This window comes from Halictus rubicundus, chromosome 8 (assembly GCF_050948215.1).
Source record: "Halictus rubicundus isolate RS-2024b chromosome 8, iyHalRubi1_principal, whole genome shotgun sequence".
NCBI classification, from domain to species: Eukaryota; Metazoa; Arthropoda; class Insecta; order Hymenoptera; family Halictidae; genus Halictus; species Halictus rubicundus.
Genome location: NC_135156.1, coordinates 18,848,911 through 18,863,617, shown reverse-complemented (window position 1 = coordinate 18,863,617; position 14,707 = coordinate 18,848,911). Strand labels below are relative to the sequence as shown.

The 14,707-nt window shown below is 47.7% G+C and overlaps 1 protein-coding gene across 1 annotated transcript in view; it reads left to right on the top strand.

Moving 5' to 3' along the window:
- Fng (Fringe glycosyltransferase) overlaps positions 1-14,707 on the top strand; it is an 88,019-nt gene that overhangs the window by 57,339 nt on the left and 15,973 nt on the right. Inside the window, exon 6 of the mRNA XM_076791793.1 lies at positions 8,870-8,955. Coding sequence (XP_076647908.1) covers positions 8,870-8,955 — 86 coding nt within the window. The remainder of the gene's footprint in view (positions 1-8,869; positions 8,956-14,707) is intronic.

Genomic DNA, 14,707 nt, shown 5'->3' with positions numbered 1-14,707 from the left:
TTATTTTTCGTCTCCTCTTGTATTCTTTGTCGCGTTTCTCTGTCTGTGTTTTCTTCCGTCTCCGTCTTCGGGATTCGTCCCCCGTTTCCTCTGTGAGAATGATTCGGGTGACTGGGACAATGGACGCACTTATCGTGGCCACGGCGGCGAGAAACGAACCCGGACGAAAAATTAAGAAAATCACCGGAACTCGCGAAACCGTAACGATAATTACAATGCAGATGACACCCGTGGGAGTGGAGAATTATTGAACGGGGTTTCTGCGAATTCCAACTACTTCTTAAGCGCTGTCTGGAATTTATCTTCTTGATCAAAAATAATAATAACAGTGTATTCGCGCGGTACACGTTAGTCGTTAATTGCGGAGCTAATTTTCGTTTGTCTTTATTCTGTACTCGTCAAATCCAAAACAATGGCGCTGCTCCTCGACCTCGTTTCACGATCGAATATTCTGCTGCGTGTTGTTGCTTGTTACAGTTGCGTCATGCGATGACATTTGTGGGAACACAGATATATTTTTAATGTCTTATTGAAGCAACCCGGAGGAGCCAGTAGAAATGCAAAGAATGAAATACAGGATAAAACAAACGATAAAAGAGTATACAGCAGCCATTAAAAGTGCAAACAATAAACTACAGTAGCCAGCAGGCTTTCGAACAACGAGGTAAAACGCAGCTGCCAGTGGCAATGCAAGTGACAAGATAAACCGCAGGTGAAAACGCGGATAACAAACCGAAACAAAGCGTCGATAAAAAACCGAGCGATTCGATGGTAGTTTTCGGTCGCGCATCAAATGACCAAACGAAATGACTGGAGCGTTCACGAAACTGCGTCAGGATCTGATTGAACGGATGATTCGCGTAACGAGCACCGGGCCAGAGTCCGGCCGAGATTAAATCCCGCCGCCTGCACACGTATCAATCATTTAAAACGATTTAGGTGCTAATTTAAACAGCGCATCCGCGGTATACAATATTCCGCGTTAAATTACTTCCATTAAGCTGCGCATCCTCTCTCATTCTCTCTCTCTCTCTCTCTCTCTCTCTCTCTCTCTCTCTCTCTCTCTGTCTCGTTCCCTATCTTTCCCCTTTTCTTCGCGGTCCGCCGCCTCCCGACAACGCGGCAATTAATTTCTCGGCCGCGCGGCGGGATCCTCCTTTTTCCACCGTCAATCACCGCTCTATCTCGATCCACCGTCGATCCACCGCGATAGATCCACGGTGCGTGCCGGGCGTGGCCAGTTTTTCACGGTTGCAACCTTGACCAACGAGAGCGCACACGTGCTCCCTCGCAACTCCGCAAGAACATTCTCTCTCTCTCTTCGTGCTCTCTTTGCCGCGCGCGCGCGCTCTCCTCTCGATCGGCCGATCGATTAACCTTTCGGATTAACTCGCCGTTAGGCCGCACAACCGCAGTACTGTACCTCCAGCGATGCACCGGTGCATCCGTGCGCCAGGTGTGCCGCCAGCCATCGCTCTCAGAAAATCTGCGAAAATTCTCTCTCCTTCGCAAACGCTCGACATTTTATCTGCCATCGCTCCTTACCGAGGAATTTTTCACACAGAAATATTTTTCCCTGTTCAAACATTTTACCTTGTTTGCCGTACAAATTTTCTTCGTCGATAACTGTTGCGAGTTTTTCTTCATGGGTAACAGCTATCGACGGGAGGATCGAATTTTTCGGACGCTAATAACTGTTACTGGTAACCGAAAGGTATCGTTATCTTTGAATCATTTTGTTCTTCGAATCTCGCTCTTTAAATTTCAATAATAATCAACCTTTTCTAAATGATTTTTATCGTAGACAATTTTAGAATAACTGTTATTTTTCGACCGTAGTTAAAATTCAAATGTTGGGGAACACTTGTGTATTGTTTTAATCGTGATCCCTTCGCTTCCGTCGAGTCCAGACAAATGTTTGAAGTTGCTGTATTTCGCGCATTCAAAGAAATTGCTGGTTGGTTCTTTACGAGGAGGGTAGATAATCGTTTCGCCTACGCGTTCGCTGAATTTTCGTCGGAAAAAATACTTTTCAGCTAGGTATCTCGAGAGCTCGAGACCGCTGGAAGCACCAAGAAAATTCCAGCACCGAGGTCTCCGTAACGCTAGCAATTCCCGAGGGGCATTAGGCGCGCGAGAATTCCCGGTGGCAGTTTCCACGAAATCGCGGCGATTCATCTCGCCGGGAATTCAATCTCGGGAAAAGGCAGCCGTCTTCTAATCCGATTAACTTCCTTCCCATTGTATTCGGTGTAATAACTTTCCAGAGGAAGATCTTCACTGCGCTGCAGTGCGCTGCGATGCGCTCGCGACGCGCTGCGAGGCGGCAAGTGTACCGGTCCGGTCGTCACGGGTCACGCGTGCAATCGCATCGCGTACAAACCGAACAATACAGTTCCTAATTACAGGTGTAGCCGCGTGCTTCGAGCTCGAGACGAGAGAGAGAGAGAGAGAGAGAGAGAGACTCGGTGATTGCGTACGAGCACCTATAATCGACAGATCGTAACGCATCCAGTTAATGAGACACCGGCCGCGCTCAAGGAAACGCTATGAAACGCGGAGGAAACGAGCCTCGCGATTTTCCGTTCGCGAACCTCGCGCGTAAATAAGCCTAATTGCCAGATGGTTTTCTCGCGAACGATTCTCTATGGTTGCGAGATGAAGAAATTGTGGATTCCGTTCCTTGATTGCAGGCTATCCTGTTTATCGATTCGCACACTGTGCATTTTTCTTCGCGGCTGTTGCGCTTCGGTGATCAACTCTGAACGTTTCCTAATTTCCACTCAAATTAATTTTTGAACGAATTAATTCTGAACAAATAACGCTGTTCTCAATTTCTACGAGGCTATAGATGGACTTTGTATTAATCGAAACAATTATTTGTTCCTTCTTGTGTTCAACTTTTAACGTTTCCTAATTTCCATTAATTTTTAAGTCTGAACAAATAACACTGTTCTCAATTTCTACGAGGCTATAGATGGACTTTGTACAAATCGAAACAATTATTTGTTTCTTCTTGTGTCCAACGAAGAAATAAACGTGGAACCGCAAGAAGCAATAATTCGCAGGTAGAGCATAACGATAAGGGACGATACAGACGGATGGATAGTCGTGTTTTTAATGAAAGTTCAGCTCGCAGAGCGTCTCAGACGTCCCAGCACGACATCTCGCGTATCTGTAGAGCCTCGAGCGATATCGGGGTCTCTAATCTGTTCATTAGTCCTAATATATCGAGCGGCAGCCACCCACTCTTCATCAGATATTACTCGCCGTGTCATTCGGGCCCTCGTTTTACGACCTCTCTTGTCTTCGGAGACATCGGGCCAGCCAGAGAAAGAGACAGACTGAAAAATTCTACCTTGCTTCTATCTTGCCCTGTGGACCTCCGTTTACAAATCTCTAATCGTTTTCCACCTAAAAATATCCACGAAACTATCCCATACTTTAATTTGAAATACAGTCGAATTTTCGAGCCGTAGACAAATCTGCTTTCTTACAACTAGACTGCAAAATAAACGTTCTTGCATTCTCGTAGAGTTTATTTTTTCATAATTGCACAGGTGTAAAAGTCAACGTCTAGACATAGGAGACATAGGAGAATTTGTTGGTTTTGCTCGGTTCTTCCGAATCCTCTCTTTATTTTCCCATTGCCGAGTCGCGTAAGCTCGGGGCACGCATGCGTTCGTCGGTTTTGCGGCCTCGGGGGCGTCACGGGTCACGAGCACGCGTCTATGGCCTCGTATCTTCTGCCCGAACGTTTCAGCTTGCCTCGCCTCGCTCTGCCTCGCTCCGCCTCGCTCCGCTCCGTGCCCACCTGTCCTCTTTCCCCTGGTTTCATTAGTCGACCGATAAGTCGGCTAACCGAGAACGCGCGCTATCGGCGAACGCTTCCTGGTTCGGTTCTGCTTTGCTACAGCATCACAATCCCCCTGGTGGCGTGGCGAACCTAACCGAGGCCGCTGTCGAATTATGCGGATCGCTCGATTGGGCTTGGTGGGACGCGCGGAATGTTCGCATGGGTGCGAATAACGGCACCGAACGGGCAGAAGATAGAGAAGCTTGGATGCATGTGCTGCGATGCGTGCAGCGATCTGCGATTTTTTACAGCCGCTCTCTCTCTTTCTCTCTCTCTCTCTTCCATGCAACTTCCACGATTCTATTCCACTTCGAACTTCAAGGCGGGGTATGGATCATTCGGGGATGAATCGTTCGAATCGGCTTGCTAACCGGCAGAAGTCTGCTCGAGTTTAGGGGATAACGGATTTCCTCTGTGTCTGCTTCGGCAGTTGAACCACGGGAATTCGGGGATCTTTCTGTTTAAGAATGGAGGAATCGAACTAAAACCTAACTTTTTATCCTCAGGAAGAAGACGAAAGAGAAAGAAGAAGGTCCTAATAGCACGTTGTTAATTATCCCACAGTATACATTTACGCGAAATTGCAACCCATATGTGGGAAATTTGTTTCCCCTCTCGCTTTTGGGGTTTCCAAGTAGATTTTACATAAGGGAAAATATTTTCCCGAAACAAGATTCAATCGCTTTGTTTTCTGCTTTGACAAATTCAGACGAAGCTGACTATAATAAATTCCAGAGCCTCGTCTCGACGCGTCTCGAGCGTCCTCGATCGGAAGACTATGGTCCACCAGCGGATAAATACAAACGAAACGGAAGAGACGGCGACCATAGCGACCGATCGGACAACTTATGGCGATACTTTTGCGATCCGAGGGGACACAGGGGAACCAGCGAACACCTGTCCGCTAATTTATCCGGCAACCCCGTAAAACTCGAATCTTATCGTGGCCGTAAAGCGACAGACCCAGAAGACAAACAACGAACTGGAGATCGAGATAAAGTGAGAGAGAAGGAGGGAGAGAGAGAGAGAGAGAGAGAAGACGCGTTTCCGCCGGAATCCCTCCGGTTTTGCTTGGCCATCGATAACGACGATAGGCCCGCGTTGTTATCGGCCGGGAATATTAATGAACGGTAATTGCGGACAAGCTGCGAGTCGACTCGCATGAGTGTCCACGTGCTGCCGCCGCGAATGGGACCGATACGCACACACACATCCGCGAATACCGGCGAAATAATAAGATCGGCAAAACCCCTGGGCGGATGCGAGCCCCTGCAAAACGAACATTCCGCCATCGGACCGGTGAGATATCAACCTGCAGGTATAATAATGTCGAAGTAATGGAGGCAGCGTACGTGGCGCGCGGCAGATCGTCCCGTCTTCACTTACCTCTTCTTCCATCATTATTTCCCTTCTTTTTACCTCCCCTCTGCATTTCAATAATCCACTAGCTCGCTCTTCTTGCACTCTGGAAACACCCCCTTCCTCTATCATTGTAATTGTTCCCGCTCTTCCTGCGAGTCCGTCGATGCTCCTCCATTTGTACTGCTAGATAATTAGTACCTTCTCTTTATGCCCGATACTCTCGAAGCTTTTTCTGTTCTATCCGCTTCTGGTTTTATTTCTGCGTACTCCCTCTCTCTCTTTCTGTCGGAGAACGTTATTGGTAAAATAAAAACCAACAGACGATAATACAGACTCGAGAGTTTATAATAAAAATGTGTAGGTGCAATTTAAAGGAGGAGATGGGTCGAAAGAATTTTGGGAGCTTCAATTTTTTAAAATATATTTTTAATGATATTTTACTTGGTCTTATCACACCCAATTGGGGAACGTTCGATTGAAATTGATCACCAGGAAATTAATGGCTAGTGGAAATAATTGAACGCATAACGATCCTCGCGCTGTTCGCGAACCCCTTAACATGACCGCAACGCAACTACCCTGTCATAAATTGCAAGAAATCGAGCATAGTTCCGAAACTTGGCGTAATTGAACAGTTTGGCGATCGCAACAGCCCTAAAAGCGATTCGAAGCACGAGAAGCGGTCGCACGGACACGCGCACACCGTCGGGGCTCGGTTTTCCCTGAAAAGTGTTTCGGGATCCCCTAATTGGGACCAGCAAACTTGCCCGCGATAAGGGAGCAAAGCGGCCGACGCGACGGTGGGAGCAGCAATCAGGGAACCGAAGTTATCTTCGGATCGCTGCCAATCGTCGCTAGGTAATTGGATATAGGATCGTATAATCGCCTCCCTCCCCCACCCTCTGCACCTCCAGTTTCCCTTCTCTCCTCTCCTCGGGAGCCAACCCTTTCGAAGTTAGGGTTCGGAATGTAATTAGTCAGAGGAGCAATCTTCCGAGAGGATCTACGGGGAACGAGCCGCGCGATTCCTCGGGATCCAGCCGATCTGGGTACCTGCGCCGGTAACATAATTAAAAATCGTTGACCGAGGACGGACGCGTCCTCCGGGTGTCACTCGGGGCCTCCTTTCACTTTTCTGTGTCTTTCTTCAGGATTTCGGGAGGGGACTAGCTGAGACCGCAACATAAAAATTCTCAGCGTCGATTCCAAGGAACAGCAGGCAAATAGAAATATCTTTCCTCCCTTAATAATGCTAATAAACCGATTGCACCTACGTTCTCAAGTCCATTGTTTCAAACTTCACTCTCTGGTTCTTGTCATAAACGCATCTATCGATGACGTGTTTGGATCGCAATGAGATCTATAAGGAAACTGTGTCGGTTAGCTTCGGTGTCTTCGTTTCTGAGGTAATTTAGAGCAACGGGGATCACAAAAAAGAAAATCGCCAGGTTTTCTTCCGGATGAAAATACACGAAGAATAAGATAAAATTGTTGAAAAATGAATTGGAGCTGGTCAGCGACGAATCTCTAGCGGCCAAGAGAAATCAACAGGTTTCCCAGATGGCAGAGGGAGGCTCGGAGTTGTCGTCGATCGAAAGGATCGAGGGTGATCGTTGAATCGGAGGTGGCAGGGACGCGCAGGATGTGGAAAGTAGACGGTGTAACAGGAAGACAGGACCTCACGAACGCATTAGATATACACGGCCGATTGGGGTGGGCTTAGATAGCATCTTCGGCGGCTGTACAAGGAGGGAGGCCCTTCGATCTTCCTCCCTTTCCCTCTTTCTCTGCTCGTTGGCTCTCTTTGGCTCCGTTTCGCTCCCTTTGGTTCCCTTTGGCTCCCTTTGGCCCCCATTTGAATAACACAACGGAACGCTCGCGACAGTCACGAGAGGCCACGAGGCTCGCGCGGAATTCTGGGGTCAGCTGAACCCGCCAACCGGTGGACAAAGCGACCACGGAAACGGTAACCGGTGTTCCTACCGATTCGAACCTTGTTCCAGCTTCCTGTGTTGCCCCCCTGAGATATCCATGGTGGCCGGCGGCAACCCGCAATCATCCCCTAACGGCGTCTCGGTGGTTTAGTTTTATACCGCTTCGGCGGAAGGCCTAACCGCGCCATTGCAACTTTCATTCGGTTGGTCTTCCAGAGGAAAAACGATCGCCTAGAAAGTTCCTAGGAGGTCTAGGATTCGATACGAGTCCTGGCCCAAGCGAATCGATCGTTGCTTCCTGTGTCACTGTCAAATTGGACCATAGTTGCGCTGTGACACTACCAATAAGGCGCCCTTGGTTGTCGATGGAAAACAGGATCAGTATGAAAAAACCTTCTCTTCTAGAAGATGCTGCTAGGGCTCAGAGAGGCGTATGGCCTCGGTAGAAGTGTACCCTATTGCAATTTTAATGCACTGGAAAAGCAAAACTGAACCTGGACCAGGCGTCGCAGTTGTCGTCGACAAGAAATGCTACTTGGAATTGAGTAATCTCCTCGATTAGAACACAAAAGACCTATTGTCTCAGTTTAATGAACACAATCGATCGAACTGAACCTGGACCAGGTGTCGCAACGTTGGAAACAAAAATCGATCAATCCTGATTGTCAAATACGAAAGCCTAACTAGTTATCGTTTTTCCGTCACGAAGAGGCAAGAAACAAGACCTCAACCATGACAACAGAAAAAAGACCCATTGTCCCGGCAAAATTGCTTCCTGTACAACGGACACAGAATTTATGGCACCGGACTTGGGCAACGTGTTCGAAACTAAAAATCAATCGATCGTAGCTCTCGAGGGGACACTTTTCAAGAAAGCATTGCGCAACGAGCCAGCGCCAGGTTGCGCAAGTCCTAGATCGAAAGATTTCGGTCCGCCGCGCCGCGGGTATAGCAAACATTGTCCTGCGCGACGCACGTGCACACTGTCCGGCGTGCACCACGCCTAGAAAGGAGCAGCTCGCGGACCAGTTCCGAGATAGTATCGCTTAGGCGTCCGGCTCTAATGGCCCCCGGGGTATGTCGATCGGCCAGAAATCGACCGGCACGCTCGTAACTCTCTGTACAGCTCTCGCGGTTTCTTGCCAGTCCTTCGCTAAACGGCTCGCCTAAACGGGACGTTGCTCCGTCTAGCCTACCGATCGATGCTAGACCGTCTTTCGGACCACGGCGGTTCGGAATTTAGGTGGATGCTTTGCGGCAGAGAACGGTTCGCGTCGATCGGTAGACGATCTACCGAGGTTACTTATTTTTGTAGGCTTTGACGAATGTCTTTGACGCTTCTGACAATTTTTAACGCCTTCGACAATCTTTGACGAGCTTCCGATCCATTCCATTTTAAATCTCTGCGCGTGTCAATTTTTCAATTCTCGATCGGGAATGGATCCGGCTTCCATCGTTCAAGGGTTAACGCTCGCTTTCTTTATCGTAGAGAATTGAGAATTGTTGAGAATCTGGCTTTGAGAGAGAAAGAGAAAGAGAGAGAAATAACGGAGGCGCGAGCGATCGCAGAGCCAATCAGAGGCAAAGTGATCGACGGACGCAATCGGTAGTCGGGCGATCGATCAACCAGCCGGGGGACGATCGATCACCTGGCTCTCGGACCCTGATCGACTTGGTTCAACGTTAACGAACCGTGCTCGGCTTTTTTCTGTTCCAGCAAAAGGTGAAATTCTGGTTCGCGACCGGAGGCGCTGGATTCTGTATCAGCAGGGCGCTGGCGTTGAAGATGACGCCTGTGGCTGGGTGAGTGCAATCATTTTTCTCACGTTCGTCGGTGTACCACGAGACCGACTGAACCGCATCGTCGTTTACAATCAATTTTACCGGCTGTCTTTCGTTTTACGCCTGTCGCAAGTAACCTGTGTTCGACAACTTTGTGATGTAACTCCACCATTGAACAGCGACCGAAACGCCTAGACTGCAAATGGAAAATGCGTCGATTGCACTGGAACCAAATAAAAATTTCTTCCTTTAATAATTTTAGTACATGTTGATATTTTCCCAATTTTACCATAAAATCCTGACGGCTCGCAAGTCGAGCGCGCAACGGAGCGCAAGAAGTGCAAGAGAAAAACTCGCAGACGGCGAATAGAATAGAATAGAATAAAGGGGTAGGGAGTCGAGGCAAGAACGGCGATAGTAAACAGAGCAAAATGAAAAAAGGGTTACAAGTCGAGCCGTTGTTAGCCAAGGTCCGCGTCGGTCATAAAAAGTCTACATTATCGGAGCTGCGACACAGCGAATGCATCGAATGCATCGAATGCATCGAATGCGGTTCTATCGGCGCGGAGTGCAAGCAACCGTAAAATAATATACGAAGCCGGGGATCACTATGGGACATTAAATCTCGCCGGGGAAAAAACTGGATCGGTGATTTCTATCGTGGTCGATCGGCCGTTGTGCTCGATCGAGGCCAATGGGGGACGAAGAGGGGCGCAAGAACCGAGAACAAACACACGACTGGCCACTGTGGACGACATAAATAATGATTTACGAGGGGGCGGGGGACCCCTATAGTCAGCCGGGGTCCCGACGCGAACTCCCGGCCCCGAAGAATTGATCCTCGAGACGAACTTATTGATAATAACGCGCATAGCTCGCGACGTCGCGATCAACAATCCTGATCGCGCGTCATTAAGCCTTAAGTGGACTGTCTCTCCGATCCAGGCCTCTCTTATCGCTCGTACCCTCTGCGATTCGTTTTGTGAATCTTGGATTATTAATGGACACTGTCTACGGACGGACGATTATGTTGTTCGGCGCATCCGCGATCTTCTTATTGCGATTATCGTCGATTTTATCTGCGCAATTATGCCGTTCGCGTGCTGGCTTGCGTGTTCCGAGAAAATCCGCGTATTAAAGTGCGTTATTGCTCCGTGCAATCATTCTCAACGTATCAAGATTGTTAAGAAGGAAAATCAATTTCTATTTAACAACTTCGCTACCACTGTCACAGATACATGACGTACTCTCGCAGTTGATTTAAAGACAGTCGAATTCATTTTATACATTTGTTGTATATTTCTGCTAAATTGTTTGAACATTTCACGAAGGAGGTACGCTGTATTTTAAAAAACTTTTTAACGCCGTAGACGAGGCAGAAGATGTTTATTCTTATTTTTCCAAGTAAGATCCAGATTCGACGCAAAAATTGTTTTGGTTGATGACTGTTTTTTTCTGGCGACTTGGAGTGGTTACTAAGTGAAACTTAATCGGTAGAAACGGGGGCTAGCAACGCGTGCGTCCGCCGAGAGCCGTCCAGGATGACTAAGAAAAATAATCATGATCGGGCAGGCAGTCTTGCAACTTTCTACCTCAATAATTTCATCGGCCGGTTAAAGAGAAGAGAGCGACCGGCTATGTCGAATCATTAACAGGCAGGTAATCTCGAATCGAGGAAAACGATTAATCGGGAGAGGGGCCGGGAGGGGGGCTCGTTCGACATCCTCGAGGATGAGTCGGCGCATGTTCTCGGGGCTACTCGATCCCCAGGTAGAACGGAAACCACGTGGCACGGCAACAGGAAGAACGCGATTTCAAGGAACGTCGTTACGGTTTGCTCTCGTTGCATCCTGTCACTCTCTGCAGATTTATTGGCAGAAATAGCAGAAAAAGTCCCAATTTCGAGCGTTGCGAACTGCAATCAATTCAATTGATATATTACATTTTTATAATTTATATTCATATTTATATTTATATTCGTCGACGCTGCATTCGGTCGAGAGGGTAGAAAGTGGAAATTCCGAGTGCTCCTTCTCTTTGGAATTCCTTCAATATATAAATTACCACATTTTTATAATATCACCTGTTCAGATGAAAAAAGTTGTACCCGTCTCGCGAGCTGTAATTCGTTGACGTCGTATTTGACTCGGAGGATGGAACTTCTTCTCTTTGGAATTCTTTTAATGTATAATTCCGCATGTCGAGGCATGGACATTATAGGTACTTGCCACGCGAGTTATATTTAATGTATGCTGCACTTAATCGAGAGGATAGTAGCAATTTCGAACACCTACTGCTTCCCCTTAGAATTCTTACTAATTTCTAAATCACTGCACTGGTGTGCAAAGTGAAAGCAGTTCTTTGCAAGTTCTCTCCCGAAAATCTACGATTTTTGTTTTCCATTTTATCGAGCATCGAACGAAAAGTGTGCCGTCCTTCAGTGTTAACATCCGTCAACTGGATAGTAGCGTCTTCTCGCGTGCGGATTTTGGCAAGTCCTCGTACAAATGAATTGTCCGGAGAGTAACGAACGTATCTGGCAAAAAGCCCGTCACCTGGGAGGGCTTCCGAATCGTCGAATAACGATCCTGAAAACCCCTCTCTCTGTTCGATACACCGGGTTTCCCGGTCGTTCTTGTCCGCGAACCGTATACACGGTCCTGGCATTATCCTGCCTCCTGTACACTCGTCCCTTTCGTGTTGCAACACGTCCGCGGAACAACAACGGGCCGGCCACAATCGGATGGAGAGGGAAGGGGGAAAGGAGTGGCAAGTGCATCGAACCGCTTTCTCATTCAGGGACGTCGCCACTCTACTCCCCCCTGTCCCTTTCTCCTTTCCTCGCGACTCGATTCAAGACTATCCGATGCTCCACTTTTTTCCCCAACCCCTGCCTCTCTCCTCTTCCTCGACGGAGAACGGCGAAAAAGGGACGCCGGAACCTGTGAAGTCCGATGATTTTCAGGACCGAACGGGCAGGAGGGGGTTTCTCAATTTTTCTTATTATTCTATCGCTTCTAAAGCTTCTGGGATCGATTAGTACGATTCTAGGGTGGTCTTGGAATTTTTCTCGATTTTTGTTATGGTGCTGTTGGCTCTTGAAAATTTTAAAACACAATTGTCGCGTTGTAGTGGCTCAGGAAAGTCATTCATTGGCTAGAATAGGCTCCACCCATCGATTGGAGGCGTTCCATTGACTATGATGTGCCCCGCCCAACGACTGCTTACGTGTCACTGGCTAGAACAGGCTCCGCTCCTCGGATTAGTCACGTTGCATTCGCTAGGACAAACCCCGCCGATCTATTAAGTGTGTTTAATTGACTATAGTGTGCCCCGCCCATCGACTAGTAACGTCTCGTTTTCTAGAATAGGCTCCACCCATCGATTGTTCCCCACCCAACGACTTCTTACGTTTCACTAGCTAGAACAGGCTCCGCCCCTCGGATTGGTCACGTTGCATTCGCTAGGACAAACCCCGCCCATCTATTAAGGGTGTTTCATTGACTATAGTGTGCCCCGCCCATCTATTAGTAACGTTTCATTGGCCAGAACATGCCCCGCCCATCGACGACTCGCGTTTCATTGGCTCCGCCCACTAGCTAGTCGCATAGTGGGGATAGCGAGGTATGTATAGGAAGTTAAAATTACACAAATTGTTTTCAAAGTTTAGGCTTAAATTGATTCGGAGCAACTACAAAACCGAATTGAATAATCTTCGACGTTCGAGCAATTAAAAAACCGAATTCGATGGAGTGCTCTAATACTCACCGTGTGTGAATAATAATCTGGAATGTCAACGTGACAGCATAATCGCACCGTGAAAACTCGCCTAGCACGGACATCGGTCTCGAGGAATTTTCGTTCGCCGGCCTGTCTTTAGTAATGTTTTCGCCGATGGACTATTACTCGGAGCATTTCGTGATTAATGACGCGCAACGCTGGACAGCAGGCAGCGGTCTCTCGGTCTCGGTGTTGCAGCGCGTCACTGCCAGCTATTTTCAGGCCGAGCTGTTCGTTATTTACGCGGAGAGCTCATAACGGTGCACTGAAAGCTGCCACGGCCGATCGTAACTCGCCGGTGATTTTCTATTATCGCCGCCTCCTATCGCGGACCTTATTAATAGCTGAAAAAATCGGTTTACGGTTTCTCGGCCGCGCTTCCTGCTCTACACACCGTGCCATCCTCTTTCTGCCCATCTACTTATACTCGCGGAACAATGTCCTCGCGCCCCATCCCCGCTACCTTATCCTATTCTCATCTTCGCTTCGCTGCGTTCCAACTACGAACTTGTTACTTTCTTCGAGGCGCGCTGGAATCGTACCGGCCCTAATGGCGATGCTAATTAGCTCCCGGGCAACTTTGGATTTTAGCCTGCTCGGGACCTGGCAAGCGAAGCTTTCCGGTTCTACCGACACAATTTTGTTAAAAGTCGCGATGCACGGACCGTGAAACACAATGATATATAAGGAGAAAGGTAAAAAGAATTTGTAGAAATACTGTGACAGAAATCGTCAACAGCTCTGTTTCGATCATCAAAAGGTCTGTAGGACTGTAAAAAACGGTGTAAAGTAATAATCGCGTGTAATTCGTCGAGACAAGTCCCGCCCATCGAGTGAGTGGCTCCGCCTCTTTGGCTCAGGCAAGCTCCGCCCATCGACTAGTTTCGTTTCATTGGCTGTAACAAGCCCCGCCCACAGAATAGACTCGTAGTGGGGATAGCGACGCATATTTACACGAGAAAGAACACTGTAGGAACATTTTCCATCGATTATTTTTAATCCCTTGGACAAAAATCGGATGTCCTCAAAAATGTGAAAATAATGGGTTTCTGTGCCTTCGATTTCCTTGGGAAAATAAATCATTTTCAATGTCAACGACGATTAATGATACTTTCCGATCGCATCAAGCAACAAGCCGATTGGTTCTCGAGAGATTTAGATGTCCAGGAAGCTACCGAAGCGTCGACGAGTCCAAGTTTTGTTTCTCAATTGGAATTAATTAATGCTTATCGACAGGTTGGAAGCCCGATTGCGATTAATAGCGTAGCCGAACGGACCTCGAGGAATTTTTGCGATGTATCGGTGGTCGATCGAGCGCGACGGGGAGAGACAACGACTGGTTCTGGTGGATCTCCCGGAGATGGGTCTTAATTAACGATGAACGCAACAGGTCTGGTCACAATGGGCCTGCAGAGGCTGATTGCCACCCACGTGCACGCACGACCGCAGGAAACTCGATTCCGCATGGGCAATATATCTCTGTTTCTATCATTTCCTTGTTACGGGGCTTAACGACCGAACAGGAACCGACTCGAATTTCGATCTGACTCCTCCTTTTTCGGTCAATCCAATCGCCAACACCGTTTCTCTCAATCTATCCTGACTAACTATCCTCGCAATTTGCATTCGAGTTTCTCGAAACCCTATTATAATTCGATCTTTACGCAAAGTGAAAACGTTCTACCTTGATTTCAACAAGTAGGAGTTCGATAAAAGTTCTATGTCCCATCTTGAAAATTTTTATAATTTTAACGTTTGGAAAAAATTTATTTTTATATGTTCGCGGCAATTTATTATATTGGTAATTGGTGATTCTCTATCAATTTGCGTTAGACGGAGATTTCTGTATATATGTCGCCAAGGCCTGGATGATAAAGGTCGCGGAGTTATCCCCACTGCCGCGAAGCTCGTGTTACAGTATTTTTTATTTCGGTCATAAACGCATAAAATCCGCAGTGTACTTGATGCATTACTAGAATAAAGCGTTGCAATT